Below are 23,039 nucleotides of genomic sequence, written 5' to 3'. Positions count from 1 at the left end.
ACTCCATTGGATAAATGTACCACATTGTCTTTAACCATTCTTTGGATGCAGGGTACCTAGGTTGTTTCTAGGTTATGGCTATTACAAATAATGCTACTATGAGCACAGTTGAGCAAATGTCCTTGTGGTATTAGTGTGCATACTTTGGGTATATGTCCAAGAATGATATTGCTGGATATTGAGGTAGATTGATTCCCAATTTTCTGAGAAACCACCACACTGATTTCCAAAGTGACTGTAAAGTTTGCACTCCCACCAGCAATGGAGAAGTGTTCCCCTTACTCCACATTGTCTCTAGCATAAGCTATCTCTGGTGTTGTAGCCATTCTGATTGGTGAAAGATAACATCTTAGAGTTGTTTCGATTTGCATTTTCCTGATGGCTAAGGATGTTGAACAATTTCTTAAGTGTCTTTCAGCCATTTGAAATTCTTCTGTTGAGAATTCTCTGTTTAGATTGGTACCTTTTTTGGGGGGGGTGTTGGATTATTGGGGAATTTGAGGTCTAGTTTTATGAATTCTTTATGTATTTTGGAGATCAGTCTTCTGTTTTATATGTGGTTAGTGAAGATCTTTTTCCATTCTGTAGGCTACCATTTTGTCTTAGTGACTGTGTCCTTTGTCTTACAGAATCTCAGTTTCAGGAGGTCCCTTTTATTAATTGTTGCTCTCAGTGTCTGTACTACTGGTGTTATGTTTACAAAGAAGCCTCCTGTGCCCATATGTTCAAGGCTACTTCCCAAATTTTTTTTCAGTGAGCTTCAGTGTGACTGGATTTCTGTTGAAGTCTTTGATCCATTTAAACTTAAATTTTGTGCATGAGAATAGAATATATTTGTGTTCTTCTACATGTTGACATCCAGTTATGCCTGCACCATTTGTTGAAGATGTTTTCTTTTTTACATGGTTTAATTTTAGCTTCTTTATCAAAAATCAGGGGTTCACAGGTGTGTGAATTAATATCAGGGTCTTCAATTAAATTCCATTGTTATAACTGTCTGTTTTTATGCCAATACCAAGCTGTTTTCAATAGTGCTATAATAGAGCTAGATCTCAGGGATGGTGATGCCTTTGTAAGTTCCTTTCTTATACTAAATTGTTTTGGCTCTCTTGGTTTTTTATTTTTCAAAATGAAGTTGAGTATTGTTCTTTCAAGATCTGTACAGAATTGTGCTGGGATTTTGAGGGGGAGTGCACTGAATCTGTAGATTGCTTTTGGTAAGATTGCCAGTTTTATTATGTTGGTCCTACCTATCCCAGAGCATGTCAGATCAGATCTTTCCAATTTTTTTTTTATTTTCACAATTCCTTTCTTCAAAGACTTAAAAGTTTTTGTCGTACAGATCTTTCACTTATTTGGTTAGTTTTACCCAAAGATACTTTATGTTATTGTAGCTATTAAAAATGGTAATGTTCCTACCAGCAATGCAGAAGTGTTCTCTTTACTCCACAACCTTTCCAACATAAGTTGTCATCAGTGTTTTTGATCTTGGCCATTCTTACAGGTGTAAGATGGAATCTCAGAGTTGTTTTGATTTGCATTTCTCTGATGACTAAGGATGTTGAACATTTCTTTAAGTGTCTTTCAGCCATTTTAGATTTCTCTGTTGAGAGTTCTCTGTTTAGGTCTGTACTCCATTTTTTTATTGCATTATGTGTTCATTTAATGACCAATTTCTTGAGTTCTTTGTATATTTTGGAGATTAGACCTCTGTCTGATGTGGGGTTAGTGAATATCTTTCCCCATTCTGTAGGCTGTCGTTTTGTCTTGTTGACCATGTCCATTGCTTTATAGAAGCTTTTCTGTTTCAGGAGATTCCATTTATTAATTGTTTCTCTCAGTGTCTGTGCTGCTGGGGCTGGTACAGCCCCTTTGGATGTCAGTGTGGCAATTTCTCAGAAAATTAGAAACAATCTTTCTCAAGACCCAGTAATACCACTTTTGGGTATATATCCAAAGGATGCTCAATTTTGCCACAAAGACATATGCTCAACTATGTTCATATCAGCATTGTTTGTCATGACCAAAACCTGGAAACAACCTAAATGCCCCTCGACTGAAGAATGGATAAGGAAAATGTGGTACATTTACATAATAGAGTAAAAAAAAATTAACGACATCTTGCATTTTGCAGGAAAATGGATGGAGCTAGAAAACATTATTTTGAGTGAGGTAACCCAGACACAAAAAGACAATTATCACATGTACTCACTAATAGGTGGTTTTTAAACATAAAACAAAGAAACCCAGCCCACAAACCACAATCCCAGAGAACTTAGACAACAATGAGGACACTAAGAGAGACTTACATAGATCTAATCTACATGGGAAGTAGAAAAAGATAAGATCTCTGAGTAAATTGGGAGCATGAGTACTTTGGAGGAGGTTTGAAGGGATGAGGGGAGAGGCAGAGAGGGAAGCAGAGAAAAATGTAGAGCTCAATAAAAATCAATAAAAAAATGGTGATGTTTCTCTGAGTTTTTTCTCAGTCATTTACCATTTGTACACAGGAGTACTACTGATTATTTTAATTTTTGTCATGTATCTTGCCACATTACTTAAGGTGTTTATTAGTTGTAGGTGTTCCTTAATAGACTTGTTGGGGTCACTATGTATACTATCATATCATTTGTAAATAGTGAAAATTTGAGTTCTTCCTTTCCAATTTGAATCTCCTTCTTCTCCTTCCATTATCTTATTGCTCTAACTAGAACTTTGAGTACTACGTTGAATAAATATGGAGAGAGTGGACAGTCTTGTTTTGTTCCTGATTTTAGTGGTATCATTTTGAGTTTCTCTTCACTTAATTTGATGCTGGCTGTCGCCTTGCTGTATATTGCTTTATTATGTTAGACACATTCCTCAAATCCCTGATCTCTCCAAGATCTTTATCATAATGGGGTATTGGGTTTTGTCAAATGCTCTTTCAGCATCTCGTTAGATGATCATATGATTTTTTTTCTTTCAGTTTATCTATAAGGTGGATTACCTTGATAAATTTTCATATATTGAACCATCCCTGTATCTCTGAGATGTAGCCAACATGATCATAATGGGTAATTTATTTTATATGTTCTTGGATTTGGTTTGCCAGTATTTTGTTGAGTATTTTTGCATCAATGTTCTTATGAGAGATTGGTCTGTAATTCTCTTTCTTAATTTCATCTTTATGTAGTTTGGCTCCAAGGGTAACTGTTGCCTCATAAAAAGAGTTTGGCAATGTCCCTCCTGTTTATATTGTGTAGAATAATTTTAGGAGTATTGTTGTTGTTAACTCTTCTTTGAAATTCTGTTAGAATTCTGAGCTGAAACCATCTGGTCCTGGACTTTCTTTTCTTTTCTTTTTCTTTTTTTATTGTTGGGAGACATTTGATAACTACTTTTATTTCCTTTGGGGTTATAGGTCTATTTAAATTGTTTATCTGTTTTGATATGTGGTACCTATGCAGAAAATGGTCCATTTACTTTAAAGTTTCCAATTTTGTGGAGTAGAGGTTTTTGAAGTATGAACTAATGGTTCTCTGGCTTTCTTCTGTGTCTATTTTTATTTCCCCTTTCATTTCTGATTTTGTTAATTTGCATATTCCCTTTCTGCCTTTTGGTTAGTTTAGATAAAGGGATGTCTCTCTTGTTGACTTTCTCAAAGAATCAGCTCTTTGTTTCATTGATTCTCTGTATGGTTTTCTTTGTTTCTATTTTATTGATTTCAGCCCTCAACTTGATTATTTCCTGGTGTCTACTCTTCTTGGGTGAGTTTGCTTTCTTTTGTTCTACAGGTTTCAGATGTTCTCTTAAGTCACTAGTGTCAGATTTCTTCACTTTCTTAAGTAGGCACTTAGTGCTATGAGCTTTCCTCTTAGCACTGTTTTCAAAGTGTCCCATAAGTTTGGGTATGTTGTACATTCATTTTCATTGAATTTTTTGAAGTCTTTAATTTCTTTCTTTATTTCTCTCTTGACTCAGGGGTGATTCAGTTGAGCATTGTTTAATTTCCATGAGTTCATTGGCTTTCTGGAATTACGGATGTTAAATTATAACTTTAAAGCAAGTGAGTCAATAAGATACAAGGGATTATTCCAAATTATTTTGTATCTGTTGAGGTTTGCTTTGTTACAGAGTATGTGGTTAATTTTAGGGAAGGTTCCATGAAGTGCTGAGAAGAAGGTTTATTCTTTTGTGTTTGGGTGGAATGTTCTGTATATCTATTAAGTCCATTTGGGTCATGACATCTGTTAGTTCTCTTATTTCTCCCTAAGTTCCTGTCTGGAAGACTTGTCCATTAGTGAGAATGGGGTGTTGAAGTCTCCTACTATTAGTGTATTAGGTTTGATGTGTGATTTAAACTTTAGTGATGTTTCTTTTAGATGTGCAGGTCCTCTTTTATTTAGGGCATAGATGTTCAGAATTGAGATTTCAACTTGATGGATTTTTCCTGTAATAAGTATGACCTGTCCAACTTCATCTCTTTTGATTGACTTTAGTTTGAAGTCTATTTTGTTAGATATTAGGATATCTACCGCTGATTGTTTCTTAGGTCCATTTGATTGAAAAATCTTTTCTCAACCCTGTACTCTGAGATAATGTTTGTCTTTGAGGTTGAGGTGTGTTTCCAGAAGAAAGATGGATCCTGTTTTCATATCTGGTCTGTTAACCTATGTCTTTTCATAGATAAATTGAGTCCATTGATATTAAGAAATATTAACAATCAGTGATTGCTTATTCCTGTTCATTTTTGGTGCTAGATTTTGTGTGTTGCAATTCTTTGAGGTTTGCTAGTGTGAGGTATGAGGTTACTTGTTTCCTGTCTTTTTATGGGTATAGTTAAATTAACTTCTTTGAGTTGGAGTTTTCTTTCTAGTATTTTCTGGATATGTGAATAGGTAATATATAAATTTGTTTTTTGCCATGCAATATCTTGTTTTCTATGTCTATGGTGATTGAAAGCTTTGCTTGGTATAGTAGTCTGGGCTTGCGTCCATGATCTCTTAGTATCTGCAGCATATCTGACCAGGACTTTCTGGCTTTCAGGGTTTAAATTGAGAAGCCAGGTGCAATTCTGATGGGTCTGTTTTTATATGTTACTTGGCCATTTTCCTTTGCAACTCTTAATATTCTTTCTTTGTTTTGTATGTTTAGTGTTTTGATTCTTATATGGTGAGGGGACTTTATTTTCTGGCCTAGTCTATTTGATGTTTTGTAAGCTTTTTGTACCTTCAGAGGCATATCCTTCCTTAGGTTGTGAAAGTTTTCTTCAGTTATTTTGTTGAATATATTTTCTGTGTCTTTGAGCTGGAGTTCTTATCCTTCTTCTATCTTTATTATTCTTAGGTTTGGTCTTTTCATGATGTCCCAGATTTCCTCGATGTTTTGTGTTAAGGGATTTGTTGGATTTAATGATATTTTTTTTTTTTTTGGCTGATGGACCTAATTCTTCTTTTGTATCTTCAACTCCTGACATTCTCTCTTCCATTTTTTTTGTAGTTTATTGGTTATTCTTGCTTCTGTAGTTCCTGTTCATTTACCAACATTTTTCATTTCCAGAATTTCCTTAATTTGTGTTTTTAAATTGACTTTATTTGTATTTTCAAGTTGTTAACTGTTTGACTTGTTTGTTTCACCTGTTTGTTTTTCTTCTTGGTTTTCTTCGGTTGTTTATGAGATTTATTCATTTCTTCCAATTTTTTGTTCATCTTTTCCTTCATTTCTTTATAAACAAATTTTTCATTTCCTCTTTAAGGGTCTCTATAATCTTCATAAAGTTGTATTTAAGGTAATTTTCTTCTGCTTCTTCTGAGTTAGAATATTAGGTATTTCTGTTGTAGAACCACTAGGTTCTGGTGGTACCATATTGGTCTTTATATTGTTGGATGTGTTGTTACACTGCCTTCTGCCCAGCTCTTCCTTTAATTGGTGAAGGTGGAGCCAGTGACTTAAGGGTCAGTTGAGATGTCTCTGAATTTTTATATGAGTGTATATAACTTGGAGTAACCACTTTAAATCTGTGACAGTAAGTTCTCATTTACTTTTACTTTGGTTCTGTCTCAGGGAACTTTTTTCTCCATCTTTTTTTTTGGATCAGAAGAAAATCTGAACCTGGACCTGAAGTCAATACAGGGACCAAACAAAGAAGCTGTCCTCTCTGGTACTCAAGTCCTTCTTAGTTCAATGGTCATTGGCTGATGTGCTGGATTTTCACATTACCTTCACAGTCATGGATTCTTTTCTCAGAATGAGTCATTTTCTGAGCCAGTTGTACATGGGAGGTACAGTGAACAAACAGAGCTGTCTCATCCTCCAGTGATGGAGCAGACTGTGATCATGTGGTATGGGCCGTTAGATGGAGAAGCTGCAGCTCTGCCTCCACAAACATATCTGAAGTTCAGCATGTTTATTACATACAGAGAGGTGGGGCTATTGCATACAGCTGAACAAGCTGAACGTTATTGGCTAATTTTAGGTCAATTGACACAAGCTAGAGTCATCTGGAAGAAAGGAACCTCAACTGAGAAGATTCCTTTATAAGATTGGGCTGTATAACATTTTCTTCTTTATCAGTAATTGATGGTGTGTGGGGCAGTGGGAGATGTAATCCCAAGGCTGATGTTCCTGGGTTCTGTATGAAAAGAGGTTGAGAAAGCCTTGAGAAGCAAGCCAGTGATCAGCAATCCTCTTTGGTCTCTACATCAGTTGCTACCTCCAGGACCCTGCCCTGCTCAAGTTCCTGCTGTAACTGGTTAACTCTTATGTGGAACTGTGAGTGAAATAAACCATTTCCTTCCCAAGTTACTTTTGGACATGACGTTTCATTACAGTAATCGACACTTTAAGTAAGACACACACAGATAACATGTTTATGATATACATTTGGATCATGGATAGGAAACTGTAAATATCTGAGAGAGGAAAGTTATGGTGGACATTTGCTGAACACATGATCAACATTCACACTCAGATCCAAGAGGAGGGCTCTGCCATTCCCTCTGAGCCTTATCCCAGGGTGGGAGGGAGGCTTAGCCATTCCCGTAACTAGCGTCCCTGACACAGCCTTGCCCACATTCACTATGGGCTTTTTCTGCTTTCCACACAAAGCTTCAGGAGTCTGCAGAGGTCAGTAGGGAACAAAGATCCTTCTCAGAATCTGGTTTCCTACCACAGCTGCTCCCAGGGTGACTGATGGCCTCCAAATTCTACCAGGTAATTGTGGGTCCTGGGAACCTTCATCTGAGTCTTCATGGCTCCCTGAGTGGTTGACAGGAGCCCGGCTGGGGAGATCACGCTCTGTGACCTCTAGGCCTGCTGAGAATGGAGACCGCCATGATTCCTGGCAAACTTTTACATGAAGCAGCGTGTAGCTGTTTTCATCACTTTTCCATCATAATAAAAGCACCATTAATACTGGAATGGCCTTTTTGTTGCAATTCTCTTATTATTTAAAAAGTTCAAATTTAATGAAATATTTATTGCATTCATTTATTTATGAATTTATTCTCTCTCTCTCTCTCTCTCTTTCTCTTTCTCTCTCTCTGTGTGTGTGTGTGTGTGTGTGTGTGTGTGTGTGTGTGCACAGAGGTCAGAGAACAGTTTGCTGGAGTCAGCTCTGTCCTTATATCTTGCGGGTTCTGGGAACTGAACTCAGAATGTCAGGCTTGGCAGCAGGAGCCTTTACCTACTGAGCCATCTCATCAACCCCTAATTTTAAATCCAAATCTTTGAGATGTTATTTATTGACTGTCCTTGAAAGGAAATCTATATTACTGGGGCCAGGAAAAGTGCTACTGTATCTCTCCTCCCCTTTCCTCCCCTCCCCTATCCCCTTTGCCTGAAAGATATTCATTCTGTTCCTTGGTATAGGCAAGTGAGCAAAAGCCACCCCCCAGAACCTGGGATATTGGACGGTGCTGTGCAGAGAATGATGGATGGTAGCAGAGTCAGATCTGTTGAAACTCCGTGGTTTAGATCTGGACATCAAACTTCCTCTCAACGTGGGTGATAGTGGTTGCCTGCTTGAAGCTGAGTATTGACAGTGAACATGTGCTGCATTTTCTAGAACTCCAACCTTCTTACTGGTTCCTGTAATGTCCTTGGGTGATGTTATGACCTCCTCATCAAGGTCACACAAGATCTGCTCTCAGGACTGCAGACAGCAGGTTCATTTTCTTTCATATACCATTTTGTCTCTGTACTGCCAAACCAATGCACACAAGTCTCTCATCTCCCAGGCCTGAGACAGCAGCCCTATCACACACAGGTCTCATCCCCCAGGTCGGAGACAGCAAACCTCTCACCCACAAGTCTCCCCTTCTTCAAGAGATAATAGCCCTGATATTGTTTACAAATTTGTTCTCATATCTATGCAACAAATTATAGTGACACCCTACAGATGACTGAACCATGGCCTAGGTAGGTTCCTAATCCATGATATCCTGGTGAAAAGAACTTAGGGAGGCAGAGTCTATTTCAGTGGTAAGGGCTTCTAACATTACCACAACCCCTATTTCATTTTCACTTCTATTGTTAAGACAGATTTCTGACCACATGTTTACATGTATCCAATCATTTCTCCACCTGGCTGATGGGCCTCTGAAGCAGAACTGTCTCTATCAATTTCTCTATCTCAAAACTGCCAATCACAGACCTTACATTTATTCCTCCAATACATATCCATTAAAATGTCTATGTACTAAGCAAAGTCTAGTAGGTATTGGGGTTACTGTAATGAGTGGAAAGGGAAGAATTTAGTGGATGTAGTGTTCTAGGGGAACCAGGGAGAAGGAAAAACATAAATATTGCCCTCACTGTGGCTGCTGTAGTACAAAGATGAAATAGGAGCCAAGGTACCCAAAGAAAGTCTTCTGAGGATACACATTTACAGAAACGATTGGGAAGCACTGAGCATAGAATGACTATATGCCGAAGTTTAAGTCTGTTCTATAAGCTTCCAAAGTTCTAAGTATCTTAATTAAGTTCTTAATACTCAATAGAAGTGCTGTATTTGTGCAGCTGTCAATCAGATTTACCAGAAATAGCCTGCTGGGTTTTTTAAATGAGTCTTTAAATTTGCTTTATCTTATTCATCAGTGATCCGCAGCTATCAAGCCATTATGCTACATGTAAGTTAATCAAGAATGGGCATGGTGAGGGGAAAGTCTACACTTTAGTTGTTCTGGCTGTGAGCTGGCACTTCAGCCTCCAGCAGCCGATTGACACCCCTGTTTCTGTTACCCTCTCAGGAAAGTAGTGATAAAATCAACCTCAGGGAGCTGCTGTTAGGTGTGGCGGTGGGATCCCAGGGTGGATGAGAGTGGAGAGCTAGCTATGTGCTTACATAGCAGATGATCTCGAATAATTGTTAAATAATGAAACAGGGGAAATTAGATAAGTGGAGAGGCCCAGTCCAAACACACTGGACAAATAGTTACAAATTCCCCTATAATGCTTCTGGGGGAGTAGATGCATGCCAAACTTTAAAACTGCTTCTTGTAGCACGGTAGCAGTAGATGCTGTAGGAAAGGAAAGTTAGTGCTCCTGGAATCATACTCGGTCAGTAACTTCTCAGAGTGAGCTCTCAGAGCATAGATGCAAATGCCTTCAGGAGAGGCACCATCTCTTCCTTGTAGTTGTTTAAATTAAGGCAGTTTTTTTTTTTTTTTTGGTGGGGGAGTAAAAAAAAATTGTGGAATGTTACGTGGGAAATGCATCTTTCATTAGGACTGAATATTTAGCTGAATTTCACTCTATTTTTAAATAAATTCTAACATTTGAAACGATTGATTTTAATACAAAATCAGTGGCCCATCTGGGACTATGGCTTGTTTGCCCTTTATGGCTGTGTGTTGATAGATCTCTTGTGCTGCCTATGTTTGTCACCCGGTGTTTCTCTCTTGTCTGACTCTCACATGCACATCTTGTCTCAGCTAACTGATGAAACCGCTGAGTAGGGCAATCCTTGCATGCCTATATAGCTCCTGAAACAGAGCAGACTGTGAGTGCTTATGAAGGGATTAACTGGCTGTCTCATTTGAATGATGTAGAAACAGAAAGTGCGAGTGAGTGTCAAGGCTAAGGAAGATGATGTAATCTTCTCATGCAAATCACTGGAGAAGCAGTCACCTTGTAACGTAATAAAATATCCATAAGGTTCCAAACAGCAACAGGCCATGTCCAGTGGATTTTCTCCAAAGGTATTGGTTCAGCTGAAATAGATTAAAGATGTGGCCTTTACAGAACAAATTGGCCAGATTGAGAAGTATAAGGGGAAGGGCAAATTTTGAGGAAAAAAAAGTGGATATATCCTTTCTTAAAATCTACCCTACATAGACCAGAATTTTATAAACAACAATCTCTACCAGGTCCTCAGTGAGAAAGCCTGCCACTGACTTCAGACTAAACCATATGTGAAGAAGGATTCACCTGAAATAAGTATACTGAAAAAAATTCCAAGTTCCATTTTTTCTGACTCTGGAGTTGGAAGCGGTCTCAGAATGATGCCAAGGATGTAACAGGTCTTTAAGTAGTACTTAAGTAATCATGGCACTTTAATTAAAAAGGCAGTCATATTCTGAAACATCCATTGTTCCCTGAAGAGTTGTTGCAGTTTCATGTCGCCCTTTGGCAGCCACCGTATGTTGTCATTCAGCCATTGTTGAGTTTTAAAGCAAGTATAGTTCTCAGCGTTCCTCCAGTTTGGGTTCGAAAATATTTCTCAAAGACGTGATCTGTGTTCCCAGCCTCTCAGGGGATCCCTATCCAGAGCGTGTGATTTGTTCATATCTCCCTCAGCTTCCTTCTCTCTGCTGATCCAAATAACAATTCTCAATCATCACACCAGACAGAGTGGAGGCTGCATTTCCTGTCTCCTTAGCTCCGGAAACACCCTTTAGCCTGACGAATGTTCCACAGGTATTCTGAAGACACCTGCCTTGAATTAATCATCTCTCCCATGTGCCTGCTGGGCCTCTTGTATTATCTTATTTAATCATGTCTTCACAAAACTGGTCACCATGACCAAATCCATGGAAGTCCACATAGTGACTTCGTGTTACTACACTATTTATATCAGATCAATAGGATGCACCATTGTTTCCAGCTCAGAACCTCCAATAGAGCTCTGTCTGTCCTTTCTACTTTTGGTGGCATTGTCTTACTCATTGCTCCGCACCACGGATGTCAATAACCTTCTCAGTGGGATTTCTGCTTCCGTTGTTTACACTCTGGGTCTCCCTTGACATCAGTAGTCCTCATGCATTTTCATCTGTGAAATGCCATATTCAGGCAGCCGGTGCTTTCCACGGGCCATTGAGGACTGACTTCTGTACTCATTGCTTGGTTTTCCCAGCTTTTATCCTTACAATACCTATACTATGCTCTACAGGTACTTTATTCTTTTGAGGTCAACTAAATTATGCAACTTCAGAGTACCCTTTCCTGAACACCGACTGCGCCAGTCAGTGTAAATCCTCTTCTTCACAGGGCTAGCAATAATTCGCAAAGCCTGAAATGCTTCTATTTCTAAATTCTATGAAGCAGAGGGCATGTCCATTTTATTGACCCTTATATCTTCATTCCCTACACATATTTTATAAATACTGGGTCAATATTTACTGTGTAATAAATTGATCACTATATTCTTACTAGTATACTAGTCGGTAAGTATAGGAAGCAGCCCCACTATGAACAGAACAGCTCTATCCCTGAGGACTATAGCACAAGGTTAGTGCGTACATTTCTACTACAGGGTCGATTTTTGATATTTTCAAACATATTAGAAAACTAATCAGTATTTACTCTTCCATTTCTGCTGTACACATCAGGTCTGATCACACACATTCAACTACTTGTCTGTTGCTAGGCTCAGTTTTCTTCCTAAAAGAAAGATTATCTCTTTCTGGATGGTTAGCTTTAAATGAATTCTTATTTTGTTTTAGGATGAAGTCTAAATTATGTAATGTCTTAGTTCCGGCAAGCTATTGTAATAGATTGCAGTATGCTGGTGGCTTATAAACAATGAGATTTATTCCTCTCGCTTCCGAAGGTTGGAAGTCTGAGAACAGAGTGCCAATGTGAATGGAGTCTTCTGATGGCTCAGTTCTTGGTTCACAGATAATTGATTATTTTCTTGTGTTCTCAGATGACCTGTAGTGTAAGAGAGTTCTCTGGTGTCTCTTCTCCCTCCTCTTTCTCGTCTCTTTTCTCTATTTTCCTCCCCCTCCCCTTATTTCTTTCTTCTTTATGAAAAGAAGAAATTTGGTTTATGAAATTTTCTTTATGAAAGGAATTTGTTCATAAGGGCTCAATCCTTGTTTGTCTCCTCCCAACAGTCTTGTCTCAATACCATCACCTGGGAATTAAGTTTCAATGCTTAATTTCACATGCAGTCCTTTGAATCCTGACAAGTGCATTCTTGTTCTGAACTGGCCATTCAGAGCAACCTTAATCCATTTGTACTCTGGGCTGATATTAAACTAGGCTCTTTCATACATTGTAGTCTGTTATGAACCTCTCACTTTCCCTCACATAGCAGTGGTGGTGGTGGTGGTGGTGGTGGTGGTGGTGTGTGTGTGTGTGTGTGTGTTTGCATATGTTTCTTGAAATCTGGCTCTTCCAAGCTCTCATTTTCTTTCCTCTTTCCTCCCATTACATGATGCATTTTTTGTAATTCTCTAGTTTATTACATATTCCATGGTAATTTGTTACAGTGTCTGTCTCCAGATTAGATGATGTCTTCTAGATTAGATAGATATTGCGGGATCTAATGCATAATATATAACTATGCATTAGCCAATAATTGTTGAGTGACCAGTAATTGTCAGGTGTTGGGAGTAAAAATACCTTTTGCCTACTAAAGCTGTGTCACAAATGACAACTTCATTCTCAACTGGCTCAATAAAGCCCATTTGAGCTACAATGCACAAAAACCTATAGTTAATTCTATTTTCTCTACCAGTTTTAGGATATGTTTTGTCTCTGTTCCACTGCAATTAGGAAAGCAAAACAAAACAAAGCGCTTTCTTCTACCCCTTTGTTGGAATCCTGGAGGTAGAGCCTTCTCTAAACTTCTTTTTGGCTTCTCATTGTTTTAGAAAAGACTGAAAGCATCTTGGATCCCTCCTTCTTCCCCTCCTTCTTTCCTTTCCCTTCCAATTCTCCTATTCTTTGTTTGGGTCCAAATAGCTCTTTTGATTTGTATGATGGAAGCTTATGTCAAGCCAGTGTTTGAATCTTTGAGATTTGTTGGATAGCTCACAACATAGTCTGCTGATGTGGGAAGCGATCCTAAGAGCAAAAACCAAAATTAACTTTAAATGTTGTCTACTAGTAATAAAAAGAAGAAAAGGGACCTTGCTATTCAGTAGTAGCCTCACATGCAATATATAATCAGAGATAATTTTATCATGCGCATTTAGTGTTATAATAAATAATTGTAAAGTGTCTCCTTTCCCCTTCCATCCCCAGGATCTCCTCACAGATCTTAGACAGGTTCCAGCGCTTCTCTAAACCTTCACAATCACCACCACAAAAAAACAACAAAATGTGTAAATTTGTGGAAGGAAACCAATCTCTCTTTGGTGTTTCTTACTTTGTGCATATATTATAATAAAACAGGTACAATTACTTTCAATGTGCTAGAATATGGCACATGTTTAGGAAAACAGTGTTTTGTATTAAATCGTGTGCTTTTACAATGCAATTAGCCTTAAGATTTAATTAAACAAGTGCTTTTTCTGAAACAAACTTTTCCCCCTCAAACAGGTGGTGTTTGCATTGCTCAATCACAGAAAATCCCACGTGAACCAAGACCTGGAGAGTTTGAAAAAATTATCAAACGCCTTCTGGAAACCCCTAATGCGCGTGCAGTGATTATGTTTGCCAACGAGGACGACATCAGGTGCTGATTGCTTTCTTGCAGGATATAAGATCAGATTTGTGCCCCACATCCTTTCCAGACATATTTTCTGAACAGTGCAAACTCTGGTGAGATTCACAAGCATTGCTGGGTTCCTTTGCACACAAACTACTTTCTGCTTCTGACGCAACGGCCTTCTCATTTCTCTATCAGCAATGCCTGTAGAGTAAAACCTGGAACTGAGCGAGACAAGCTAAATCAGAATGAGAGACAGTGATGAGAACAGGTTAAGGATTAGCCCAATTAACACATGCTGGAGTTTCAGCTGCATTTCCTTTAGGAGAGGATAAGGCTCAAGCAATTAACATGATTGACTAATTGTTTAACAGTGACCCACTGAACGTTTTTATCTTTATAAGACTGTGTTGGTTGGTTTCACTTTTTGTTGCTATCAGCGAATACTGTGGACATGGAAATTTTTAAAGAGAAAAGCTTGTTTGACTCTTGGCTCTGGAGACCCAAGAGTGGGGTTCTAGCTGCTTCGAGGCAGCTTTTAAAGGGAGGACATCATATGGCAACTCAGAGAAGTGTCTCACTCTGGGCTCTGCTTCTCTCCTCAGAATGACATTCATGTCATTCTGGGACCCACACTCCTGACTTACTCAAACCTGATTACTCCCAAGAATCCCGCCACTAAACCTTTAACATATCAATTGGAAAATTAAGTTGTCATGATACATAGAATTTCGAGGACACACTCAGGCTTCAGCACTGGTTTTAGGAGCTTCATAACTGTAGTACTTCACAACAAATGATAAATACTTATTTCATTTTTTTTCCTATAGGAGGATATTGGAAGCAGCTAAAAAATTAAACCAAAGCGGGCATTTCCTATGGATTGGCTCAGATAGTTGGGGATCCAAAATTGCACCTGTCTATCAACAGGAGGCGATCGCAGAAGGAGCCGTGACAATTTTGCCCAAAAGGGCATCAATTGATGGTAAGGATGCAATAAGGATAATCTGTTTTATTTCAGTCAAATCAAAGTTCAGATGCATGCTGGGGACATAGCTCAGTAATCAGCCACTTGATTAGGATACATATAGCTCTGGGTTTAAGCTATAACATTGGAGAAAAGCAAAGAAATGAAGCATTCAAAGTTATAATTCAACTCTGAGTTATGATCACCATTGTTGACTCCGGATGGAATGTCCACCTCTATTGGCACAGTATTCATTTCCACTATGCAACCAATAAGTGCTAAAAGTGTAGTTTAACGATGTTTTTCCTTGTGGAAGAGCACTATATTAAAATTAGACAATTTCATGATGCTAGTTACTGTAGTTTACTTTTGTGCACTTTTATGGCCATTTATGAGGGTTGTAACTTGTTACAGGGAAAGATTTGATTAAGCCACTGGATACATTATATTAATTGACCCTATGGAAAAATAAGTGAAACAGAAAGCTTTGAGGAAACCTTAAAGATGGGTGGTCTGTTCCCAAAATATCCTCATAAATACTCTTGAAAATGAGCTAAATTCCTATCTTTAATATTATCCCCTGGGGTAAGGCATTATTTCTATGTCTTGTCTTAAACGAGGTAGTTACCTGAGAAAACTAAGCATTCAAGATTACTTATCAATTACTATAAGATTGTTTCATTTCTGATTGCTTATTGAATTAGCTGAAAATAGAATATACAGGAGACATAGAGGTTGAAGTAGGGTTGGGTACAGAAAAGCCTGGAGTTTCAAGTCAATTTGTGTGTGTGTGTGTGTGTGTGTGTGTGTGTGTATGTGTGTGTGTTTTATTCATATATCCTATATATTATATGTAATATATACATATATAATATGTTATAAATACTGTTAATAAAACATTTCTTCAACGTTCTGGTTGTGTTTTGTTTTGGTTTTGAATGAATACTGAAATCATATCTTTTTCTTTTAAAATAGGGTTTGATCGATACTTTAGAAGCCGAACTCTTGCCAATAATCGAAGAAATGTGTGGTTTGCAGAATTCTGGGAGGAGAATTTTGGCTGCAAATTGGGATCACATGGGAAGAGAAACAGTCACATAAAGAAATGCACAGGTAGACCCTCCTTTGTTACACCTGTTTCACATTACCTAAGAGAGGAAGTGGTTCTGTGTCATGACTGGCAATCCTGTTTTCTTGTGTCTCGTATTTCCTTAGCAGGGATGAACATGAGCTCATCACTCAGTAAACTAAAGCTTGTTCACTGGTTCTTACATTTTATCAACAACCATTTATCAGTCATATACCTTGTGGGCAGCATTGGGGGTATTTCAGTTGTATTTGAGTAACATATTTTAAGTGTCTTCTTTGAGGAAATTGCCTTAATGTATTTTATAGGTAGTAGGCAGACAGTCAAGAGATGATATTATTTTCCAGGAATTCAAACACAGTGAGGATAATTGATCATATGTTGCTGTTAGACAAGTGTTTTTAAACTATTGCAATGTGTTTCTCCATTATGCTCTTATTCTCCATCTTGCATAACAGCTATCCCCCCAGCATCCATGGTTTCTGATGCTTTTTGTTCCTATAGTCTGTACTTAAAATAATAATCATTGAGTGTCCCTCTTTAAATGCAAGAATAAAACTTTTTATTTGCAAACAACATGATTGTGTACATAGAAATAGGACCTTTAGCAGTTACTACTAAGTTGTAAATTTAATAAGCTCATGATTCAAGGTTAATGTAAACATATATCTGTGATATAATTAGAAACTAACGTATTGAATATTTAAAGAGTATTGTTCATAGCATGATTTAAAAACCCCAGAAATTGTTAGGGAAAATGATACTTAAGACTACAACTAGTTAGACATGATTCTCCTTCTTCACTTATGCTTCGAGATGTCTTATATTCTGTCTATCTTATATCTTGTTCCAATGAAGTGGTAATATGCTAAATGTTATCACAGACATATAATCAGAAAGAATATGAAGATGTACAAATTGGTGAAAATATATCATACTTCATACTTCCTGTGCCAAACATGGAGGGAAGTGAGACAGGATCCATGTTAATAAATTTAGACATGCATCTGATGTGCCAGGAATAAATTAAGTAGATATTAAAGTGGACCAGTATTTTCAGATGCTGAGATAAATTTAGGAGAAATAAAAGAAAAATGAAAATGAAAGTGAGGCAGGATGGAATTGGGAGAGAGGATACAATTAGTTTGTGTGGCCCAAGGGTGATTCACACAGGGGTGACCCCTGAGAGAAGAGACCTTGCTATCGTGTGAAGATGTCAGCTGTGGGAAGAAAGGAAAACAGCAGGGGCTAAAGCTAGAATTAACTTCTTCTGACTGGAGGAAAAAACCACAACCCTTGGAAGCTGGAGTGTGAGAGTGTTGGGATTAAAGAGATGGATGGAACTGGGTATGTCAAAGAATAAGGAAGGAATGGTATTCAAGGTTTTCAGAATTGAGGGATTTGGGCTTCATCCTGCTCACACGGCAGAATGACGTGGTTTGTCACTCAGAGGAACTGCTATGATGGCAGTTTCATGAATATTCTTTTAGTAAAAATGTAAGAAGGTCAAGAGTTAAGGGGAGAAAAGAGGGGGATGCCAGTGAACGCAGCCGTAATCCTGGTACTAGGCAGTCACCACCAAGGGCAGTACAATGTATACACAGAGTGGATACCTTAGCTCATTGGTTCTCAAACTCCCTAATACTGTGACCAATTGATACAGTTGGTCATGTTGTTATGACCCCAACCATAGTTATTTTTGTTGCTATTTCATAACTGTATTTATGCTACAGTTACAAATTGTGATTTAAATATCTCATATGTGACCTCAAAGGGGTCATGTCCCACAGGTTGAGAACAATTGCTCTAGTAGGTATTCTTAGTGCATGGTAAGTAGTTAGCATCGGGGCAGAGAAGAGATGGAGGTTCTGCATGATGACACTCTGATAGGGAGGTCTGGGGAAATGTTGATGGAATTAGCTAAGAAAACAAACAACAGAAAAAAAATAGATGTTTGGGAACCAAGTTGGATTTAATTCTGACACAGGCTGTACAATTTCCCAGAGGTGCCAACCTAAGGTCTGAGACCTTATATGGAGTCACTAAAAGTTCAAATGAAGTCTTAAATAGAGAATTTTGAAATTAGACACAAGGACGGATGTGCTTATCATTGGAGAAAGGATGAAGAATGAAAGGAAACTCAAGGGTAGTGTCTGAGTCACTGCCATTAAAAACCATGACCAAAATCAACTTAGAGGAAAGGGTTTGTTTGAGCTTACAATTCCATATCATAACATACCACTGAAGGAAGTCAGGGAAGAGAACTCCAACAGTAACATGGCTGCAGGAACTGAAGAAGAGACCATGAAGGAATACTGTGTATTGACTTCTCTCTCTTCTTGCCACATCTGCTCTCATAACAACTCAAGACCACCTGCCCTGGGGTGGTCATGCATCATTCCTAGCATGCTGGTTCCTCCCACATCAGTCATTCTGAGTCCTCCCACATCAGTCATTCCGGGTCCTCCCACATCAGTCATTCCGGGTCCTCCCACATCAGTCATTCCGGGTCCTCCCACATCAGTCATTCCGGGTCCTCCCACATCAGTCATTCCGGGTCCTCCCACATCAGTCATTCCGGGTCCTCCCACATCAGTCATTCCGGGTCCTCCCACATCAGTCATTCTGGGTCCTCCCACATCAGTCATTCCGGGTCCTCCCACATCAGTCATTCTGGGTCCTCCCACATCAGTCATTCTGAGTCCTCCCACATCAGTCATTCTGAGTCCTCCCAAGAGTCATTCTGGGTCCTCCCAAATCAGTCATTAATCAGAAAAACACTGCGCAGACATTTTACAGGACCATCTGATTGAAGAACGTTCTCAATTGTGGCTCCCTCTCTCCTGACTCTAGATAATGTATCAAGTTGGCAAACAAGAACAACAATCATAGCCAGCACATGAGGCTTGGGAGTGCTCAGAGAAAGGAAGAGAGGGTGGGGTGCTCAGAAAAAGGAACAGAATAGTGGGCTTGAGGAAGAGAAATGAAGAGTGTTAAGATTATCCTTAGTATGCAGAGGGAAAGATACAGCAGTCAGCTACAGAGAGGTGTAAGCCAGGGAGAAGGTGAGAGACTCAGATACCTTGGGGTGGGGGAAACACAGAACAGAATAGAGGAAAAAAGGATGCTTGGAAGAGAAACTGTGGCAAATAAATAAATAAACAAAATATGCTAAGAAAACCTGAGAAAAACTTAGAGGTGACGGTTTGAAAAAGCTCCACCACATTTGCATGTTTTCAAGTAAAAACAGAGAGAAACTTCCTAGAGAAAATCTGGGTAAGGCAGTAAAAAGCTGGTGTTATTCCTAAGTGATGATATTTATTTGGGGAAAGTATTACATAGTATATGTGATTATATTATATACATGATCATATATGTATACATAAGCATATATGTATATATGTACATATATCAACTATACATATATACATGTGTATATACCTGTATATATTAAGTGTGTATGTATATACATATATAAACATATATATAGAAGTATATGTGATTAATAAATGCTAATTTTCAAGTTAGATAGAAATGAAGTTCAGAAAAGTACATAGATCCAAGTACAATGCACATTTGGTCATCAGAAGATTTTGGGAGAGTGCATCAGAGATGAAGGCAAAAGCGGGTCTTCAGGAGAAAGTTGTGGCGTAGAGTGTGACAGGCTGCTGTCTGACCAGAGAAGGCCCAGCTTCTCAGAGAGGAGGATTTGTTTTATTTTTTAATTAATTAATTTATTTATTAAAAATTTTCACCTCCTCCATGCCTCCCCTTTCCCTCCCCCTCTCCACCTTCCCCTTCCTCTCTAATCCTAAGAGCAGTCAGGGTTCCCTGCCCCATGGGAAGTCCGAGGTCCTCCCCCCTCCATCCAGGTCTATAAAGGTGAGCATCCAAACAGACCAGGCTCCCACAAAGACAGTCCATGCAGTAAAATCAAAACCCAGTGCCATTGTCCTTGACTTCTCAGTCAACCCTCATTGACAGCCACATTCAGAGAGTCCAGTTTGATCACCTGCTCCATCACTCCCAGTCCAGCTGGCCTTGGTGAGCTCCCATTAGATCAAAGGAGGATTTGTAAGGAACAGTTGGAGATAAAGGGCTACATAACAAAGCTTTATAAAGAGAAGGTATCCATTACTTTTCTCAACTCAATGAAAAACAACAACATCAACAGATGCTCAATTAAAACAATACAAGCCAGGTAAGATGTGCTTTGGCTCACAGTTTCAGAGATGTCATTCCGGTGGAGTCCATGACTGCATTAATTCTGCTTCACTGTGAGGCCGACCACATGGAAAGAGCATGTGGATAAGGAGGTTGTTAACCTCATAGCAGATATACAGGAAGCAGAGAGTGAGGAAGGGACCAGGGACTTTTGTGACCTTCAAGGACGCACCTGTACTGATTAAATTCCTCCTACTATCCCCTGCCTTCCAAAGTTTTCAGGGCCTTCCACACTAGCAGTGCCAGCTGAGAAGCAACTTTTCAAAAAATGTGAGTCTATTGGGACAATTCAGAACTACACCACAACAGAAGACTTACATGTAGAGTGATCTGTGTTTCCAACTGATGCATGTTCTCACCCATACTACTGCATTTGGAACATTGATATTTAGTCCTGTTCAAATTCAAATCCTATTGGTTAGGCGAGGGCCATGAAACTACACCAGTTCATGAAACAGAGAAACTCATTTTTTTCCTGTGGGGTGTATGTGTGCGTGTGTGTGTGTGTGTGTGTGTGTGTGTGTGTGTGTGTGTGTGTGTTAGGAAACTGGTTACTAACTTATCACACACATTATTACTGGAAACACCAGGTTTTCCTAACTCCTGTTTTCTAAGTAAATTGAGGCATTCAGTTCTACTATTGGCATCTTTAGACAACATATACTTAGTACTTCTTTCAGATATAAATACTGAACTGCTTTGTTATTGAATGAAGCTTTGGAGGAAGGTCCGCCTTATAATTCCTTGAATTATTTGAATATTGTTTTAAATGTAATAATTTGTTCACTGACAACCATTTTAGTGCAATGAAAGTGATGTTTAAGTGCTGGGGGAAAATATAGCTTAGGGAACGGGGCAATAAGATTTTCATTCAAATCCCATTTGAGGGACACTCAAGTAGCTAGTCAGTTTTCTGTCGAGCAATGAATGATGATATAACTTACTTTAGAAAAGTAGCATGTGAAAAGGATATTTCATACTCATCTCAGGAAAAATATGTAAAGATGAAGTCTTAATCCTGAACATCTACGCCCTAAATACAAGAGCACCCACATATGTAAAAGAAACATTACTTAAGCTTAAATTGCAAATCAAACCCCACACACTAATAGTAGGAGACTTCAACACCCTGGTCTCTCTAATGGACAGGTCAACCAGACAGAAACTTAACAGAGAAATAAGAAAACTACAAGATGTCATGACTCAAATAGACTTAATAAACATCATAGAACATTTCATCCAAACATAGAAGAATATACATTCTTTTCAGCACCTCAAGGAACCTTCCCAAAAATTGACCACATACTAAGTAATAAAGCAAATGTGAAAAAAAAAACTGGAATAACCTCCCATATCTCATTGGATCACCATGGTTTAAAGTTAGAATTCAAACACAACACTAATTGCAGAAAGCCTATAAACTCATAGAAATTGAACAGTATTCTACCAGGACTTCAAAGAAGAGCTAATACCTCTACTCCTCAAATTGTTTTACACAATAAAACAAAAGGAATATTGCCAGACTCTTTTTACAAGGCTACAGTTACCCTGATACCAAAACCACACAAAGACTTAACAAAGAAAGAGAATTACAGACCCATCCCCCACATGAACACTTATACAAAATTACTCATTAAAATACTGGCAAACCAAACCCAAGAAAACATCAAATAAATCATCTACCATGATCAAGTTGGCTTCATTCCAGAAATTCAGGGATGATTCAACCTACAAAAATCTATCCATGTAATCCAACTTATAAATAAACTGAAATAAAAAAATATGATCATCTCATTAGATGCTTAAAGAGCATTTGACAAAATCCAACACTCTTTCGTGATAAAAGTCTTGGAGAGAGCAGGCATACAAGGGATATATCTAAACATAATAAAGCAATATACAGCAAGCCAACAGCCAACATCAAATTAAATGGAGAAAAACTCAAAGCAATACAATTAAAATCAGAAACAAGATAAGGCTGTCCACTCTCTCTATATCTATTCAACATAGTACTCAAAGTTCTAGTTAGAGAAATAAGATAATGAAGTAGGTTAAAAGGATCCAAATTGCAAAGGAAGAAACCAAACTTTCACTATTTGCAGATGATATGATAGTTTACATAAATGACCCCAAAAATTCAATGAGGGAACACCTACAGCTGAAAAACATCTTCAGTATTGTTGCAGGATACAATAAAAAAATCAGTAGCCCTCTTATATATCAATGATAAGGGGCTGAAAAAAATATGAGAGAAACATCACCATTCACAATAGCCACAAATAATGTAAAATATATTGGGGTAACACTAACCAAAGAAGTGAAAGACCTGTATGACAAGAACCTTAAGTCTTTGAAGAAAGATATTGCAAAAGATACCAGAAAATCGAAAGATCTCCCATGCTCTTGGATAGGTAGGATCAACATAATAAAAATGGCAATCCTAACAAAAGCAATCTATAGATTCAGTGCAATCAAAAAATTCCAACACAATTCTTCACAAACCTTGAAAGAACAATACTGAACTTCATAAGAAAAATAAAACCCACAAAAAACCTAGGATAGTCCAAACAATCATGTAAAAGAAAGGAACTTCTGGAGGCATCATGATCCCTGACATCAAGCTCTATTGTAGAGCTGCAGTAATGAAAATAGCTTGATATTGACATAAACACAGACACGTAGACCAATGGAATTGAATCAAGACCCAGATATTAATCTACACACTTATGAACACCTGATTTTTGACAAAGAAACTAAAATTATACAGTGGAAAAAAGAAAGCATCTTTGACAAGTGGTGCTGGCATAACTGGATGTCAACATGTAAAAGAATGCAAATGAATTCATATCTATACCCATACACAAAACTCAAGTCTAAATGGATCAAAGACTTCAATATAAATC

General features: G+C 38.2%; 1 protein-coding gene across 1 annotated transcript in view; it reads left to right on the top strand.

Annotated features, from left to right (window-relative positions):
• The window catches only part of Grm8 (glutamate metabotropic receptor 8), an 824,187-nt gene that overhangs the window by 349,756 nt on the left and 451,392 nt on the right, over nucleotides 1–23,039 (top strand). The window contains exons 4-6 of the mRNA XM_048451013.3: nucleotides 13,750–13,885; nucleotides 14,689–14,843; nucleotides 15,801–15,938. Coding sequence (XP_048306970.2) covers nucleotides 13,750–13,885; nucleotides 14,689–14,843; nucleotides 15,801–15,938 — 429 coding nt within the window. The remainder of the gene's footprint in view (nucleotides 1–13,749; nucleotides 13,886–14,688; nucleotides 14,844–15,800; nucleotides 15,939–23,039) is intronic.

Source organism: Myodes glareolus, chromosome 25 (assembly GCF_982192425.1).
Source record: "Myodes glareolus chromosome 25, mMyoGla1.1, whole genome shotgun sequence".
NCBI classification, from domain to species: Eukaryota; Metazoa; Chordata; class Mammalia; order Rodentia; family Cricetidae; genus Myodes; species Myodes glareolus.
This window is presented reverse-complemented; position numbering and strand designations above follow the sequence as displayed.